Below are 20,014 nucleotides of genomic sequence, written 5' to 3'. Positions count from 1 at the left end.
TTCATATGATGTCATCACTTGTGCATGTGATGTTATCATTTGTGCATGTGATGTCATCACTTGTGCATGTGATGTCATCACTTGTGCATGTGATGTTATCATTTGTGCATGTGATGTCATCATTTGTGCATATTATGTTCTAGATATATAAGCAGACACACATGCTTCACACCTTCTTGGCCAATTGTTCTACCAATATGTGATGACTGCCTTTGTCTCTTCAAACTGACCTTCAGTCTTCTTGGAGGTCTCGTGTTTTCTTACAAACTACTACAGTCATTTGTGGCTTCTTCCCAATTCTCATTGCTTGGGTATTCTTCTAGTAACAATCATTCTTTTTGTGTGTTTATGATGGTGTTTGTATTTTTTTGTATCTAGATTTCTTCTGGTATTATATGTGGTGCTAATTTAGTGGTTATAAATTTCTCAGTTTTTATGCTTATTTTAGAAAGTCTTTACTTCTTGTTCAGCTTTGAAGGATACCTTTGCAGGATATAGTAGTTTAGTTTGGCAGTCCTTTTCCTTTTTTTTTTTTTTTTTTTTTTTTTGGTGGTGGTGGTGGGGGTTGAAACAGGGTTTCTCTGTGTAGCCCTGGCTGTCCTGGAACTCACTTTGTAGACCAGGCTGGCCTCGAACTCAGAAATCTGCCTGCCTCTGCCTCCCAAGTGCTGGAATTAAAGGTGTGCACCACCACCGCCCAGCTTGGCAGTCATTTTCTAGCAGTCTCTGAAGCACAGCAACCCATGCCATCTTGAGTTTTATAACTTTTGGTAAGAAAAATCAGGTTTCTTTTTTTAATGATTATTTTGTCTTTATCACTGATTTGGATTTTCCTCTTTGCAACTTTAAATTTTCTCCATTGTCACAATCTTTTGGTATTTTAACTATAATGTATTGTGGTTCTTTTTTTAGTCATGTCTAGTTAGACACTAAATGCTTCCAGTATCGGGTTATCTATTGGAAAATACCTTGTTAGCTTTTACATTTTTTGAAGAATTATAAAAAGCTGCTATTGATTATAGTTCCTGGGCAGGCTTGTTATGGGTATAAAATGTTTAGGTAAATTCCAAGGGTTAACATGGTAAAGGTCAATTTTCCTAATCTCTTTTAACTCAGTGGTAAAGTTGTGTTTGTGTCCTATCAGTAATGAGTGAACATTCCTGTTTCTTCACACCATTTTGGATATTCAACAGGGTTAGTGTTACAGTTCTGAGCCATTTTGTCTGTAATGGCATTTTACTTTAATGTGGGTTTTCTTTTCTTTTTAGCACATTTACTTACTGCCCACCTCTGGCAAAATGCTTGCTGATTCTTTTGATCTGATTGTGTTGCTTGCTTTCTTATTGATTTGTGTGTACTCTTTATATATTTTTGGATACCAGAACTTTAGTAGATACTTTATAAAGGCTTCCATCACTCCAATTCCATGATTTCTCTTTACATCTTAAGTGTGCCTTGCACATAAAAAAAGTTGTTAATTTTAATGAAATCTAAGTTGTCAATTCTTTTTTTTATAGGTCATGTTTTTGAAGTTTCATCTTTTAAAACGCCAATGCCAAATCTCAAGACTTTGAGCAATATCATCCATCTTAACTTAATTTTTTGTGATAGTTATAACATATGTCCTTAGATACATAGCTCTAAACATAGGTTTCAAGTTGTGCTATAGCACTATTTGTTGAGAAAGTTATCTTTTTTTTTCCATTGAGTTACCTTTGGTTTTAATCAATTTTTATTTTATTTTATTTTATTTTATTTTATTTTATTTTATTTTATCTTATTTTTTGGTTTTTAGAGACAGGGTTTCTCTGTGTAGCTCTGGCTGTCCTGGAACTCACTCTGTAGACCAGGCTGGCCTCGAACTCAGAAATCCGCCTGCCTCTGCCTCCCAAGTGCTGGGATTAAAGGCGTGTGTCACCACTGCCCGACAGTCAATTTTTGTATAAGTCTAATTCTGGGACTTTTCTCTTCTTATGATTCATTGATTTACTCTTTTGTGATACATCTTAATTACTGTGGTTTATATTACAGTAAGTATTGAAGTTGAGGTGTTTTTATTTTTTGTTTTGTTTGTTTGTTTTACTTTTGTCTTTTCCTTATCAATTATATTGGCTATTTTGGGTCTATTGTTCTTTCCTTCATTGCATTATTGCCACATTTATGTCCACTTGTGTATCTGAAGATTTCCTGTGGGAGAATAAGTTATTCTCTATTGGTTAGGCTCTACTAGCCAAGAACAAACCACAGACCCAGGACCATTATAAAAAGCTCTGGATATGCCATCCTCCAAGAGTCCAGACTCCAAAGGTCTCTCCGTCTTCACTTCACAGACCCTTCCACCATGAGACTGTATGCGCTTCTCTCTACTCTAGTCTTCCTCTTGGGCCTCTTACCCCGAGGTAAGTTGATGGATAATTATAGGGGGCATATTCAGTTTAAAAGTCTCTCTGGAAAGTCAGAGATTAATTAATTTTACAGTTTCAGAAACCCAATATCCACAGCTCCACGAAGGTTATATCAAGATAAACCAGACATACATTGCCATTAACCCAAATGTCAAATGGGGTCACATTGTAATACAACCTTTCTTTGGACTCCTTGGGAGGCATGAAGATGCATAGATGCTTAGTTCTTCTAGGACATTTTGCAGCAGTATTTAAGCAGCATTTATGAGGACATCTACTCTCTTAAAAGAGAGGATGGAAACTCCTCAGGGAGAGGTGATGTTCAATGAGGGTCACAAAGACCTGGATATCTTACGAGAAGAGGCAAATATTCCAACACAAGTGAAAAGTCAGAATCCTTGTTAAACAAGGGGAAGTTAGCATGGGAATGAACTGCAGCAGGAAGATCTCTAAATATACAAGTGGAGATGGAATATATTATACACATATATAATAGATCTTCTAATTAGAAAATTAGCTCACTGGTTCTGTGAGATGGGTCAAAATATAAACCAACAAAACCCAAGGTAACACACCTTGTGAAAGTTGTTATACATGAAAAATGCATCGCAAAATGAACCTGTAGAATGAGAAGAGAAAAAGAACTGTGGACAAATAATAAGCAAAGACGCCAAGTTGTAATATCTTGGTACATAACAAGTTTATGTACAGTAATTGAAAACACAAGGATGGGTGTAAAGAATGGTGAATGAGTACAAAATTTAGTAGACTGAGCATGGATTATATGAGTTTAGAAAAAAATCATAATAAATCCAGAGAATAAAGGGGAAAGAGTCAACAAACACAAGAAACAGAGAACAAAAAGAATAACAAAACAAAAATATTGTATACTCCACAGTAATCTGGTATTATTGATCAAGAAAAGATTGGATCACACTTAAAATAGCTCCTTCACAAATGATGGAGTTGATAGCATAGTAGGCATTCCTAAGATTCAAAAATTAGAAGATTTATTACAATAGTGTGTGATGTATTCACCTCTTGTATATTTAGGGATCTTCCTGCTGTGGTTCATTGTATCAGTGATTTTACACTAATCAGATTCCTAAGTTATCATCACCAAGATACAGATATGCTATTGTTTATCTGACCTTAAGAAAAGAAAGTTTCCTTGCTTTTCCTGTTTCATTTTGTGAAAAACACCTTAAAATCATAACTTGGAGTCTTGATCTTGAAATCGTCCCCTTTTTATTCTCTCTTAAATATATCCCCATCAAACGTTCTCCCAACCCTCCCACTCTGTTATTGAAATTGCTTTTGCCTTTAGCCATTCATAGAAAAGCTTTCTCTTTCTCCCTGCACACTCATGAACAATCTCCATGCTGCTGGCCCAACCGCCATCCATTCCTCATTGTTAACTATCTGTTGGCTGATTTTCCAATGTCAGCCCCTCACCTCTTCATGATCTTCCATATTCAGCCATTCTGTTCTGGGGTAGAAGCATCACTAGTTTCTCAGCCTAGCTCATCAATGACTCCTCCTCAGTGTCTGCCACTTTTCCCTCATCTTTTCTGGTGATTCTTCTTGGAGGGGAGCTCCAGGGTTCAGTTCCTGGCCCTTCTCTACTCCCATTCACTTTAAGGGACTTAGTGAGTCTCATTTCTTTAAATCCTCTGTTGGACTTTTTCACTAGCACTCTAGACTGGAGTATAGGATCCAATGGTACATCTGATTCCATTTAGATGTTTGATTTCAAAACTTGTATGTCTAAAATAGAACTCATGATGTCTCTCAGATTCCTCTGTGAGGAGTTTCTGCACCTTAGTGCTGTGACTGTCATGTCAGGGGGATTCCTTGGATCTCCACTTATCTTTAGGGATTTTCCATTGCTGTACCACAAAGGGGCTCTGTTCAGGTTTCTGTCTCTCTCACTCCATTTTGGGTATTGGGTGGCTCATACCCCAAATGTGTCTTGGCTATTCCCCTGTCATTAGACCTTACTACTCTCTACTTGTATATTTGTAGCTAAAGAAAGAGATTTGTTTTCTCAGATCCTGTGTTCCTTTTACAGGGGGGAATGATATGATTTAAGACTCCACGTAAGATTTTTTTTAAAGATTTATTTATTTTATATATGTGAGTACATTGTTGCTGTCTTTAGACACACCAGAAGAGGGCATTTGATTGCATTCCAAACAGTTGTGAGCCACCATGTGGTTGCTGGGAATTGAACTCAGGACCTCTGGAAGAACAGTCTTAACCACTGAGCCATCTCTCCAGCCCCTCAAATTAAGTTCTTAGTAGTTTCCAATTCAGACCTCAAATTGGAATATCCCCTGCATGCCTGCTACATGTAGTTTTCTTGCTTACCGTATATATCTTATTCACCAGAAGGTCATGAAAGAGAAGGAGTCAGAATGTGATTGAGGCCCTGGGGATGCTTAAAAAAAAAAGCATCACTCCACCTTCAGATGTTTGTTTGAAGTTTAGGACACTCTTCTCATGGCAGCTGCTTCTTCCTCCTGTCACTCAACCACACACGAACAATCTACCAGTCTCTCCCCTGTAGCTTGGCAAAGCTCAGTTAGCTTTCACTGAGACCCCAGCTCCTACAGTGAGCTTTAAAACCAAGGATCTATTTTAAAAGCACTATCCAACTTGTGCTCTTTCTTGGGAAAAGAACAATTGCTTTTGCAATGTTTTATATCCTGCCTTAGTTAGGGTTTTTCTACTGTGAACAGATACCATGACCAATGCAAGTCTTATAAGGACAACATTTAATTATGGCTGGCTTACAGGTCAGAGATTCAGTTCATTTTCATCAAGACGGGAGCATGGCAGAATCCAGGCAGACATGGTGCTGTAGAGCTGAGAGTTTTACATCTTCATTTAAAGGCTGCTAGCAGAATACTCACTTTCAAGCAGCAAGGGCTAGGGTCTTAAAGCCCTTATCCACAGTAACATTCCTACTCTAACAAGGCCACACCTCCAATAGTACCTCTCCCTGGCCCAAGCATATACAAACCATCACATATCCCAAGTGGAGTCAGATTTATTTCTGCTCTTTCTAGATCTACAGATGTTGGATAACACTCAATGATATAAACAGTTTAGTGGTATTAACACAGAATTTTAACTTGGCTCTGAAGTCCATCTCCACTACATTGTTTCCTCCATAAATATTCTTTAGGATTTTCTTTCTTGAAGATGTCTTGGTAAAATGTTTCAATTTTATTAAAAGTTTAATTGTTTTTATTTTATACCTCTGGGTGTTATACCTGAATGTATGTGTGAACACCATGAGGACACAGTGTCCATGGAGGCCAGAATAGGGCATTGAATCCTTTGGAACTGGAGTTACAGATGGTTGTGAGCTACCGTGTAGGTGCTGGGAACCTAATCCAGGTCGTCAGGAAGAGCAGCCAGTGCTCTGAATGCAGATCAATCTTTCCAGGTCCTACTTAATTCTTTTCTTGGAAGGTGGAATTACTGAGAACCCAATTCTATCATAATAGATATTTTATTAACTTTTTTTTTTACAAGCACACTTATTACCTTCATTCTTTGCTGTGACAGTGATATAAATTACTTCACTATACATTATGTCTCAGAGCCTAGCCTGGTGGTACACATCTTTAATCCCATTACTCAGGAGGCAGAGGTAGGTGGATCTCTGAATTTGAGGCCAGCCTGGTCTATATAATGAGTTCCAGGAATCCCAGGGCTACAGAGAGAAAGCCATCTTGAAAAACAAAACAGAACAAAACAATTAGGCCTCAGAATTGCTATCTTATATTGACTTTTAATGTTTATAATTAATTGACATTTTGTAAAGTATCTTCTAAAGGACTCTTCTTGATTTACTGGGCTTATTCTTCTACATGACTTACCATGAAATCTCTGTAAACATTGGTTCCCTTATGCTTTCCTTTTGTGGTTTGTTATAGTTACATCAGTCTTTTGGTTTAATACTGTTGCCTTCCGGGTAAATAATTCAAATATGTCTCTTTCTTCACAAGTTCTCTTGTCACCAATATATACTTTGTCATTAACATTTTGTCTTGTCAACATTTTCATCTGTAGTTTATATTCCTCACACTGGCCCATTCTTTCTATCATCTATGGTGTCTTCCTGTTGTTGTTTTCTTTTATACCGCCCCCAACACACTGCACACACACAGGAAACTAGTAGTCTATGACTAAGATACACTTAGCCACTGAAATAGATAGTGCAGGACTAAACAGGGGAAGAAAACACAACTTCTGCTTCTTTCTAAGCTTGGAGGAGTGATTCAATCAAGATAGAGAGTAAGATACTGGCTTCCATCCCACTCACACACAATTGCCTAACCAAAGTCTCCTGTGAGGGCTCAAAGGCCCTCTAAGGGTGCTCAGGAGCACAGAGGAGCAAATGGAAAAGAAAATCTGATTATCCACACAAGAAGGATGTCTGTGAGATTAGCATCCAAAACCACCAGGGATGCCTATGAACAAAGACAGAAGTAACTGTATTGACCACACTCATGGTTCTCAAGCAGCGTGCTCTGCAGAAGACACTCAGATGTTTTCCCATTAGGGTAACCAATAACCAGCCCTCCCAGGGAGACGGAAACAGAGAGATGAGGGACACCTTAGCCATCTCTACATAGAAGTAGACACTGTTGTTTCACACCAGGACTGGAGCTCCCAACTCTCCTAGTCAGGATCGTGTCTTTGGGCACCAATGTTGCAAACACCCCGAGTGGACCCAGTATCAGGACCCACTCTCTTTCTTACAACCGCACTCACTCCTTGAATCCTGAATCATTTGCATATTGAGCTAGTTCACAGGCAGCCATGCACCAATAGCTCTCTGTGCGTCCCTATGTACCAATTACCAAATCTGTCACTATAATGAAGTCACTCATGCAATAGTTCCTAGTAAGTCACTGTGACCATGTGCACCAAAGTCTGCATCAAAGAAAAAATCTAGAGTCCCTGCTATAAAGAGTTAACTTAGACCCTAGATCTGAAGCCAAATTGTCTCAGTGAATACGAGCGTTGTAGGCACCTGCTCAGTCACATAGACAGGCTCACCCAATGGAAGCACTGTGATGCCGCAATATGAACTAGTCATATACATATATGCATAATCATATACAGCAATTTCATGTTGTATAATATTATATATGTTATCAATTAAAACTAATAAAATAGAATTATTAGCTTAGCATAGACTAGCACTGCAACAGACTACCCCTACAATGTTTTCCCATGGAAATTTGATTCTGCCCCATCAAAAGGGAGAGAGGAAAAGAAGGTAAGCAAAAATGGTAACAGTAAATATCAAGACAGCTGCTGTATGCATCATGAGGGGAGATGAAGTAAGGCGACCACAACATCAGAGATGTGACTCTTCACCCTTACCATGGCCTGTAAGCCTGGTATGAGATGGATCCGACTTCTAATATCACATGACTTTTTCTGACATGCTCCATCCATCCGTCCGTCCATTCGTCCATCCGTCCGTCCATCCATCCAAGTCTTTCCAGAAAAAACTTAGTCTGAGGACTTAGCCCTCAGTGTCCACAGGAGTGTATCCACGGTACTCTTCCTTGGATATTTTCTTATTGTTTTCATGACCCCAGAAAGCAATCTTTGCCAACTGTCTTGATTCCATCTTCCGGGGTATATCTGATTCATCACTGTATGATTTTGTTCAAAACATTTGCCACTTTTTGAATCACCTCATTACTTAAGCTGGTTTTTTGTTGTTGTTTGGTTGGTTTTGTTTGGGTACTGTTGATCTCTCTATCTAATGCAACCTCTGTGTAAATAAGGCATCTGGACTGTTCTATTATTATGAAGAGAAAAGTTTTGTGAGTGAACTACGGAAAGTTTGACATTCTGTATAAAGGATCGAGGCAATCAAAAAATCAGAATATTTAGGGCATCTGTTTTGTCTTGTTTTAGTCTGATATTTAACACAGTAACTTCTGAAGCTTTATCTGGACTTTTCATGTGTTTATAAGAAAACTAAGGAGCAAGCTGTGAATAAGGGAGAATAAGCTGTTGGGAGAAGGGGAGAGGGGTGACTGCAGGGTCACTGTACAGGGTCATTGTACAGGAGCCGCTAGGGGATCTCTGGTCTGGCTCCTTTTCCTCACAGAGAGGCACTCCGCCCAGAATCGTTCTGTCCTTGCATGTAAGGATGCCCACGATTTGACACTCACACCCTGACCTGTCACTTCTCTGGTTTCCTCTCTGCAGTTAGAAGTGGTTTAGGTGCATCCGAGATGCACTGTACCAATCTGCAAGGCATTTGCAGAAGAGACATTTGCAAACTGATAGAAGACGAAATTGGTGCTTGCCGGAGACGATGGAAATGTTGCAGGCTGTGGTGGATTCTCATACCTATTCCAACACCAGTTATCTTCTCAGACTATCAAGAACCCCTCAAGAGTAAGATAAAGTAAGACCATAGTAAACACAAGGCCACACAGAGAAACCCTGTCTCAAAAAACAATACAAATTAAAAACTGTAATAAAAACTCAACAGATTAACAACTGGCAACAATGAAGAAAAAATTATAAAACAGCTCACATGGCCGGCTAACACGGCAGAACCTTCACATGGAACACGTGCAGCTCTTTATCAAAGTTCTATTCAGCTTGCCAATAAACATAAATACTGATTTCAAATATGCCCAGATACCATTTCTTTATGACATTTCAAAATTTAAATAAAAGATTTAAATACAAGAAACTTTCTTTGAGCTAGAAAAATGCTGCCCTTCCAGAGCACCTGAGTTCAGTTCCCAGCACACCCATGTTGTCTTACAGCCATCTCTAACTCCATCCATTTCCAGGGGACCCAACACTCTCTTCTGACTCCACAGCACCGGGCATACACTTGGTATACATATGTGTATGAGGTTAAATAAAAATACCTCTAAAATAAAAATAAAACTCATTTAAAAAATGTTGTTTCCAGGCCTGGCAGTTGTGATACATGTCTTTAATCCCAGCACTTGGGAGACAGAGGTAGGTGGATTTCTGAGTTTGGGGCCAGCCTGGTTTACAGAGTGAGTTCCGGGACAGCCAGGGCCACATAGAGAAACCCTGTCTCAAAAAAAAAAAACAATAAAAATTAAAAACTGTAATAAAAACTCAACAGATTAACAACTGTCAATAATAAAGAAAAAAATTATAAAACAGACAAATACTCTCAGACAGAGCCAGTAAGCTAAATTAAAAGACAGGACACTGAGAGTTTGCTGATCATGTCAGAGTGGAGAGAGTGTTGCTGGGAGAGGGGAGAAGAGAGAACCGGAGCAAGGTTAGAAGAAAATAATTTGGAATAATACTTTAAGTTCATGAGAATTAATCAGAAACATATGAAAGCAAAGAAAGCGAGCAGTGGGGGTGACAGGAGGAGGAGGAGCCTCTGAAAGCTAATAGAAGAGACTGAAACTCTTACAGCTTCCGTGTGTGTGTGTGTGTGTGTGTGTGTGTGTGTGTGTGTGTGTGTGTGTGTCGGGGGGAGAGCATTGAGACAGGTTTCTCTGTGTACCTTTGGCTGTCTGAAACTCAGTCTGTGGACCAGGCTGGCCTCAAACTCACAGAGATCCACTTGCTTTTGCCTCCCGAGTGCTGGAATTGAAAGTGTGTACCACCACTGCTCCGTGCGGCTTCATTAATCAATGGAAATGTTTGTTAAATACTTCAAAAGGGGAGATCTTAGCTGTCTTAGGGTTTCTATTGCTGTGACCAAACAGCAAACCCAAAAGCAAGTTGTGGAGGAAAGGGTTTATTTGGCTTACATTTCCATAGCATTGTTCATCACTGAAGGAAGTCAAGACAGGAACTCGAACAGGGCAGGGACCAGGAGGCAGGAGCTGATGCAGAGACCATGGGCGGGGAGGGGTGCTTCTTACTGGCTTGCTCAGTCTTCTTTCTTAAAGAATCCAGGATCAGAGCCTAGGGTTGGCACCATCCACAATGGGCTGGGCTTTCCCGCATTGATCACTTATTAAGAAAATGCCCTACAGCAAATCTTACAGGGGCATCTTCTCAATTGCGGTTCCTTCCTGTTGAGCCCCTCGTCTCTTCTCCCCCTCCATACCAGCGGTGGCGGTGCATGGAAGGCGGGCACAGCAGCCTGCCCAAACGCCTGATCGCGCGCACCTCCTGCTGTGGCTGTGGGGTCCCTGTGGACGTGTCAGAACCCACACAGGTCACTCTGTTCGCGTGTTCCACTCAACCCTCTTCCCCTAGCCGGAAAGGGTGGCTGGACCTGTGTGGTGCGGTGCAGGCCCTTCCCGTCTAGTGTGTGCACGCTGTTGGGCCCCATTTTAGCCCCTGTTTGGGCCTTAAGGACAAACCCGAGCCTGTCTTAGTCACTTCCTACCGGGGTGACTCAACAGGACCTATTTGGTCCTGCCTCTGCTCAGCTGTTGCTAATGTAGAGCTTTGCCATTGGCCCTGTCAGTCACCCCATATCCTCTGTCACCTTTCCCTGCCCACTACGTCATCTCACCCCACCAAAACTCCTCTTTCTTATGCTCCAAGTTTATATAAATAAGAGGTTGTTACATTAAAGTTGAGTTCCTGCTTCAACAAGACTCGAGTATGATGTGTTTCTTTGGGCCACAGACACTCACCATCCTGCTCGGCTCCAGAGAGACCCGGTGGGACCGGGACCTCTCTCTCCTCTCACCTGGACCTGCCGATTTTAAGGAGCCGACACCCTCCTTTTAGATAACTCTAGTTTGTGTCAAGTTGGCATATGACTAGGTAGCACATCAACTAACAGTTTGTTGTCTTGCTCTTATGAACAAATGGCACAATTATTTACAGATTATGTCTGTCTTGCACTTACCCAGTCGAATTTCCCCACACAAGAACTAACCATTTTGGGCCAGTTGTGGTGTTGCCCACTTTTAATCACAGCACCTGGGAGGCAGGGAAAGTGGATCTCTGTGAGTTCAAGGCCAGCCTGGTCTACAAATTGAGTCCAGGCCAGCCAGGGCTTTGTTACACAGAGAAACCCTGTCTCAAAAAACTAACTAACTAACTAACTAACTAACTAACTAACTAACTAACTAACTAACCATTTTCCTGTAAATCATGGCCAAGTACTATCAGCACAGGCTGTCAGTATACCTTTCCTGACACGGCATCACTCTGACTACCCTTCATCTTACTCCGTCCACCACAAGGTCTCATTTACTTTAGCTGAATGTAACAAGGCCTGAGTTCTAGCTCAGAGCCTCAGCTCAGAAGGGAATTTGTTGCTGGGAATTGAACTTAGGACCTCTGGAAGAGCAGCCAGTGCTCTTAACTGCTGAGCTATCTCTCTTGTTCATCAGAAGGGCATTTGTAAAGGACTACATATACCACTTCATCTAGCCGTGGGTTGTCAGCTAGAGCTACAATACTAGGCATGAATCTGTGCCAGGAACCAAACTTGGGACTGCCATAAGACAACCAGCGAGCTTAACTGCTCCGAGTCCCTGCTGTCATTTATTTATGTGTTTGTTTGCTTGCTTATTTGTATGTGGCATTGCTTGCCCTTATGTCTGTGCATCATGTGTACGCAGTGTTTGCAGAGGCCAGAAGAAGGAGTTCCCCTGGAACTGGAGTTACGTACAGAAGGTTGGGAAGTATAGCGTGGGTGCTGAAAAATCAAACTTGGGTCCTTTGGCAGATCAGCCATTCTCTTAAGCTCTGAGCTGCCCTCCACAGCATCTTTAACCCCTTCTCCTTCCCTCTCTTACTCGCACATTACTCCCACCCTGCTTCACAGTATCTTACCTGCGTCCTGCTGCTATTCCAACACTGACATTCTCTAAAGTAAAACTTGGATTCTCTTATTCTCCTTATATTAATAACAGGTAAGATTTTCACTCACTGAAATTCAAGTCTCAGAAACATACCTACTTAAATAAAATCTACGAGGCCAGTGTTACTACAACTTGGATTAATATTCAATGTCAATTTGCATTAGTGACAAAATGAAAGACTGATAAAGTGTCAAGTAACAGAATTTATTGGTTCAAAAGAATTACATCTCAAGTGCAATGAATCAACAAGTCCCCACAGTATGTGCAATACAGAAAACTCAAGAGAATTTTTTTTTTTTACAGGAAATATCTATAAATGTGCTTTTGCTTGTGGGCAGTGAGTTATGGCCTACCTTGCTCAAAGCCAATGAGTTCCAGCAGAGGGCACTGCAGACTTCACCCAAGAATCCAGGAACTTTCTGGAGTTTAACTTTTATTAGGCAGTTTCTTCCACTTCCAAATCTCTCAGGGACTCAAATGGGAGCGGGGGTGGGTGGGAGGTGGGAGGGGTTGGGGTAGGAGGGGGCGGGGAGGGGTGGCAGACAAGGACACAGCAAACAAATGGAGACCTCCCGAAGGGTGGGCAAATCTATTGCTTGCTCCTGGGGCATCCTCAGATCTCACAGTGTGTCCGCAGTACCAGGGTAGACTGACAGTAAGCAGCTAGAAGCCTCTGCCCTTGCTCACTCTCCTTCCCCTTAGCTCTTTGTTTCCCACCCAGAGCAGTCTGCAATAAGGGGTAATTCTTCTTGTCAGAACAGTTCTTCCCCTAGTCCCTCTGAACCATAAATTGTGTCTGAACTGGTGAATCACAACTGTGTGGGCTGGTAGAGTGGGTTCAGTTATCCTGAAGCTCAGCGCAGGCTGTGGGCAGCTGAGCTCCTGAAGTGCTTTCCACTGTTAGGGCATTTCTTTTGGTTGCTATATTCTCTTGGGCATGGGCAGCTTCCATGCAGGATCCTGTTGAGTGTTCTCTGCCAGACTTCCCAAACTTGGTAAGAGTCCCTGTTTGCTTTGCCTACTGGGCATGGAGACTGTCTTTTTTGAGATCAGTCTGCTGGATGTCTAAGAGCACATGGGCAGGCTCCCTTAGGACAGAAGTCACATCACACCTGGTGACCTTTGAATCACCCAGCTTATACCACTGGCCATTGCCAACTTTGACATAACAGAGGTAATGTTCTTTGGGACAAGTCACACTGACATGGACCATCACAACATAGAGGGCACACACGATTGTTCTCTATTAGGCTGAGACGTGTTACAGCTCAAGGGACTTAAGATAGCTCACTTCCCTGTCCACTTTGTGAAGTCTGAGAGGCGATTCAACACCATCAGGAGAACCTTCAAAGAAGTTTGCACAGTCAGGGTCTTGGGAACCTACATGTTCCCCTGACAACTGCCACAATGGTAGGTCTGTGTATGTGGTCTCCCCTGCCCTCCCAAGCTCTTCCTCCTTCATTAATATCCTCCAAGGCTTCCTTCACCTCTCAGCCACCTTGATATCCAATGGGATGAACAGGAAGGGGTCAAAGGTACCTGAGGTGCTCGGGCAGAGGAGATGCTTGGGCAGAGGAGATGCTTGATCTGAGATCTCCAGGAGCCTCCAAGTATCATCTCATGGGCCAGGGTGCTACCCTCAGAGGACGGTCCCCAGTGCTTGCTTCCCGGCAGGCAGGATGTGTGCCTGACATTCAAGTTGAATGTCAGAAACTCATGTGCATCTTCCTGCTTGAGCTTGTGGAAGGCAGAAGTCAACGTGAGTGAGTGCTGGGTGACTTCCCTGGAGTGGAAGAGACTTTGGGTCACGTGAGCATCCATAGCACACACATGTAACCTCCCAGGAGACAACAGCTCTGAGAGAGCGCCTGAGACAGCATGGAGTTTACGAAAGGTAGTGTGTGTCCTACAGTATCGAACAAGATTTAATTCTTCATTTAAAAATGACCAGGCATGCACATCTCTTCAGTATGTAAACCTGCTTTTGTCTTTAATAAAAAGACCTGATGCCCTCTTCCGGTGTCTCTGAAGTGAGCAACAGTGTACTCACATACATACATAAAATAAATAATTCTTTAAAAAAAGAAAAGCCATATCGAAGATATGGAAGTCTACTGCTGTAAAAGCTTTCTCCAGTAGTCAGGGGTCTCTAGAGGAGCAGAACTTATGGAATGAATATACTGGTAGATGAATACTTATTCTCAGTCATTGAATATGAATTCATTGACTGTGAACATATTAATGAAATATCTAATATATGAGCATTAATGGAATATTATACACAATGAATATCACTATATTGTATATATTCACTCCCATAAACATAATCTATTGCTAAAGTATTGGTTGCTCTGTGAAATCTGGTAGAAAGGCCCTACCTCTGAAGACAGCACATGTCATTGAACACGGAGAGGTCAAGCTAGTGCCCAACTAGCAGCTTCATCCCTACTGACATGTTTATGGTGCTCTAAGTTCCTCTGCACGCTACTGGAGGGGAAAGGTAAGCTTCATTACCCAACTACAAACCCTGTGACCTATGACAGCGACCTGCCTGCAGAGTGTACTGGGGCAATGGTGGCACAGGGTGGTAAGAGCTATCTATGCTCTGATTAGGCCCATGTTTTGAGAAAGAACTCATGCCTGACACTTCTAAAGTGCCCAAAGCCCTGAGGCTAGATAAGTCATGCCCTAGGGGAAAACCTAAAACCGTTACCGAAGGAACCTAGTGACAGAGATGAGCGATTGACAGTCTGAATTACCACAGATCGGTGCATTGTGCAGCCCTCACCAGAGAAGCTGCTTCTTGCAGTAGATGGGAACTAAGATGGAGGCCCACACATGGACAGGCTGCTGAGATACTTTGGAGCACCCAGGCCTATGTGGGGCGTTTCATCAAACCCCTTTCCAAACACAGCTCTATGTATCCCTGTTACTGGCTCTGTACTTAGCTCTGTTCTGGGGGTGGGGCCAGTGCCTGACTTGAGCCCTGGCTCTGAGACAGAAGCAGACTCAGCATCCACCACAACAACCAATACAGCCTTTTTTTGTTTTTCATTTTGTTTTGTTTTTTAGTGCTGTTGATTAAAGCCAGGGCTGTGTGCATGCTAGCCAAGTGCCCCACTACAAAGCTATACCTTCAGCCCCTAACAGAGCAAGCACCTTAGCCCAAGTTTCTTACTTATGGAGGGAAGCTCATAGCCAGCTAGAATACCACGTGGACGCTGACATGAAAATGTGTATATATGTTTGACAAGACCTGGAAGGTCCACTGGACAAGTCTGTTGCCGTTGCGTTGCTGGTCTGTGATTGTTAGCTGTGACTACCCCCTGAACAGAGCACTTAGGTCCCCAGGTGTCGGTTAGTTCTGTGGGTTTCTGCCTCCTTCATACTTGTGGGCTTTTAGCCTTGGTCTCTGATGGCTGTCAAGATTTGTGGGCATCTTCATGTTTGCTGCTGGTTGGCTCCTCTGTAGCTGCATCAGGGAGAATGACAAGGGACTTTGCTGCCTGTTCAGCCTGCTCTGATGGAGCGTCATGAATGATAAAACAATCAAATGATTAAAATGATAAAGAATGAAAAGGCACTGAAGACTGACAGGAAGGGCTGGCTCTCTCTCCTAGGCATCTCTCTCCCCACTCTATGAGAGCAGGCCCCAGAAAAGCTAGTGTGTATTCACAGTCCCTTCCCTCCCTACATGGGATTGTTCCAAGTTAGCTCCCTGCCTCCTCTGTGAAAGTATGCCTATCTTAGTCCAAATGCTTACAGAGTCCTGAAGGAGGATTCGCTGGGCTGTTTATCCTACCAGACACTCCACGAGGGCCATCTAGCACACAAGGCAACAGCGTTGCTGCTGGCAACAGGCCTCCTGGATCTTTGGAAGTTCCTCCTTTCACAAGTGCAGACCAGGCAGTGTGGCTCACACATGTAACCCCAGTCCTCATGAAATTGAGTCATGTGGGTCCTGGGTCCCAGGCCAGCCTGGGCCTGTGATAAAATCTTATCTCAAAAAAACCCTATATTTTTAATTAAAAAATTTAAATCCAAAATCCACAAAAGGGAGGCCCATTCTTCAGAGCCAGGGCAGCATGTGCCTCCTTTGAATTATTAGTGATGAGATTTTGATACTAGGCCTGGAACCCAGGGTAGGCACAGCAGCCTGAGATGACATGTGTTTCTCTCTGCCATTGCCTGCCAGAGAGGCAGACTCAGAGACACCCACTGCTTGCAGCAGGAGCTGTCCCTCCCTGAAGACAGGGACCAGCTGCTGTTTACCTCATGTGACTTAAGAGCCCCCACTTTTGGAGACTTTGAAGGCCAGCAAACGGAAGCACAAAATAAGCTTTCAAAATAAGATAAAAGTATATGGATATGTATGTCTATATAATAATTGTCATACGGAATCTCAGAGAGGTTCTGTCACCTACCCCAGTTCCCACAGAGTGGGCAAGAGACGGTGAGTGGATAGGCAGAAGTCTTAGGCAATGCTGTAAGAATGGCAATCTGTTTTATTTCCTTAGTGAGCATGGTGCCAACTACTCCCAGTCCAGTTCATGAGGTCTACAAACAGACCTGTCATTGACATATGAATCAGTGTCACTTTCCTGTCCCCAGAATTCGTCAACACTCTGAGTCCCCTGATAAATTAAGCAAGGGAATGTGTCCTCCCCACTTCTAGAGACGTTTACTATCCTCTAGCCACACCTGGTTGATGGCAACAGACACATACTTGGTTCTTAACCCTGGAATGGGAGCTGTGTCTGCCCCATGTAGTCTTAACTCACGAAGGCAGAATGGAGTGAGCCTGGGTTGGGAGCTTGATCTGAACTGTTTCAATGGATCAACCCCCAAGTGTAGAAACGGCACATTGGATGGGCATGCCAAGAGCTGCATCTGACCCTCTACATGGGATGAAAGAACTAAGCAGTTGGTAAGATGGCAGTTAGGGGATGGAAGTTCTAGAGAAGCAGAGTTCATACCAGTTACCAAAACCCCTTCCATGCTGACCCGGCCCTCCTGGACACCAGCTCTGCCTTGTTCTCCCAGGCTGCCTGCTTACCTCACACCCACAGTCTGCTCGAGTAGCTTTCTGGAGTTTTTTGTTTGTTTGTTTTTCTTTTTAAGGATTTGTTATTTTATTTATATGAGTACACTGTAGCTGTCTTCAGACACACCGGAAGAAAGAACTGGATCTTATTGCGGATGGTTGTGAGCCACCATGTGGTTGCTGGGAATTGAACTCAAGACCTCTGGAAGAGCAGTCAGTGCTCTTAATCGCTGAGCCATCTCTCCAGCCCTGGTTTCTGTTCTCTGTAAACAATCTCTAGGACACACATAAGTTCTCGAAAATCCTCCTGATAGTCAACTAATGTTCAAAATAAGAGTGTTTCTCTGGAAAGACATAGGACCAGCCAAGGCTGGAAACGGTAATGGGTGGTTTCAGTCATCATATTTTAGCATGAGTCAATACAAGAACTTCTTTCCATTAAGACTCTTAGCTAATATTGGGGACAGTCAAGAGTTTGATGGGGGTTGGGGGATACAGCAATAATAAGAGTATAGACTCCCGGGGGAGGGCAGGCCTGAGACGGGGAAGGCACTGTCAGCTATTGGAAAATTTACCCAAGATTAATCCTTCTCCCAGTAACAAGGAAAATAGCTCACTAGGATTGCATATGTTATAAAAAGTCCTCATCAGTATCTCTAATGTACACAATTCCTCCCGAGAAACTCATTATGTCAATGGAGGCTCATTACAGGAGATTTGGAAGTGGTATTTATATTGGACACAGTCTTCTAAATACAGCAGCAAGGACTTTTATTGCATGGGTACATGACTTGGAGGAAATATCTCTCAATAAACTAATTAAGAACAGATGGAAACCATGCTCTGGGAATGGTGGAGGAGAGGTGCCTTGTTCTTAAAGCACCACTGCATAGCAGATCCTACAGATGCTGAAACTATGCAATGTCTCTGGTGTGAGCAACTGCAACAGCATTAAGGGTAACTGTGATGAAAAGGTACACAGTGCAGTACTGGTTAATTTTATGTCAACCTGACACAAACCACAGTTATTTGAAAGGGGGGAACCTCGACTGAGAAAGTGTCTCCATAAGTTCTGACAGTAGAGCACTTTCTAAATTAGTGATTGATGGGGGAGGGCCCAGCCCATTTTTGTGGGTGGTGTTATCCCTGGGCTGGTGGTTCAATTAGAAAGCAGGCTGAACAAGTCGTGGGGAGCAAGCCAGTAAACAGCACCTCTCCATGATGTCCACACCATCTCCTGCCTCTAGGTTCCTGCTCTGTTTGAGTTCCTGTCCTGTCTTCTTTTGATGATGAACAGTCATACAGAAATATAAGCCAAATGAACTCTTTCCTCCCCAAATTGCTTTGGTCATAGGGTTTCATTACAGCAACTGTAACCATAACTAAGACATAGTTTTTAAATTTAGCATAAGAAAACCAATTAATGTTTTCCTTAAGATATCTACAGGGGCCTGGGACATAGCTCAGTGCTCAAGAGCACTGGACTAATTTGCCAAAAGCCTTGAGTTCAGTTCTCAGTATAGCAAAATGAAGTGCATGCATGTAAGAAGACCAGCATGATGACTCAGAGTGTAAAAACACTTGCCTAAGGACCTGAGTTCTATTCCTGGACCCACAGAATGGAAAGAGAGAATGACTCCTCTGACCTTCCACACACATGTCGTGGTGCGTGCACACAGGTGCACACAAATAAATTGATTAATAAACAAACAAATAAATAAGGTGGTTTGAAATTTGCCATTTTTAAAACAGAAATCTTCAAAGCCTTCTTAAATTAAAAATTAAAGTTGGAGCTGGCAGAATGGCTCAGCAGGTGGAGAGGCCTTAGAAGCCCGATGAGCTGAGTTTGATCCTTGCATCCCACAATGGATGGAGAAGACAAACTCCTAAAAGCTGTTCTCCAACCTCTAAGCATGTATGTGTTCACACACACACACACACACACACACACACCAATTAAAAGCATTTCAGTAAAAACCTCAAATTTTTAACTTAATTTTTAAGGCCACGTTAGTGATTGGCTGATGAGTTAAATGCCCCACCCACTGTGCTGTCCACTAGGGAACACCGCTGCCATTCTGTTCCTGGGACAAAAAGACAAACTGATGCACAGGCTAACACCATCTGGTGAGCTCAGGCATCCACATGCCAGCCTTACAAATTATACTTGGGTGATTTCAGAGATCTCCAGCAAAGTCTCACTAGAAAGTCTATCCAGTGATATCAGCTTGTCAAATGGGGTTCTGGGCATAGCATTGGAGTGGTACAGGAAGAGTCCAGGTCCTTCCATCTTACTCCAAGCTTCAACACTTCCTTATGCAGTTCCATTCGATCCACACATATGTATCAAGGACCAGCAAGATGGCTCATTGCTACACAGTACTCACCAGGCATCATCAGGCACCAGACAGCCAACGTCCACCTCCACTGGAAACAATAACCAAGCTCAAATAGTGCAGGCTACTGTGGACACGTGGGGATGGGGCAGGACAGCTCATGCAACAGGAACATTTAGTCACACGAGAGAGGCAAGGATAAGCATGTGGAAGGTCGAACTGGGAATGAGTGTGCGAAGGGAGGGGTCAATCAGGGAGTAGCACTTAGTGAACAAATCAGGAGGCAGGCACATAAGGCAGGAAGTGCCACTGCCAGCAAATACTGTCAACTTGTACGAAGCTAAGAGACAGACTGAAGCAACAAAGCAGACGTGTGTGCCTACAGTCCTTCTACAGGACCTCTGG

General features: G+C 42.7%; 1 protein-coding gene across 1 annotated transcript; it reads left to right on the top strand.

Annotated features, from left to right (window-relative positions):
- The first annotated feature begins 2,341 nt into the window (after positions 1-2,341).
- Positions 2,342-8,860, top strand: LOC114613398 (beta-defensin 109-like). The gene is made up of 2 exons (XM_028758679.1): positions 2,342-2,399; positions 8,655-8,860. The coding sequence occupies exons 1-2, from the start codon at positions 2,342-2,344 to the stop codon at positions 8,858-8,860; spliced, it is 264 nt and encodes an 87-aa protein (XP_028614512.1).
- Positions 8,861-20,014: the final 11,154 nt, after the last annotated feature.

The sequence above is a fragment of the Grammomys surdaster genome, unplaced genomic scaffold (genome assembly GCF_004785775.1).
Source record: "Grammomys surdaster isolate TR1022 unplaced genomic scaffold, NIH_TR_1.0 126219, whole genome shotgun sequence".
Classification (NCBI taxonomy): domain Eukaryota; kingdom Metazoa; phylum Chordata; class Mammalia; order Rodentia; family Muridae; genus Grammomys; species Grammomys surdaster.
This window is presented reverse-complemented; position numbering and strand designations above follow the sequence as displayed.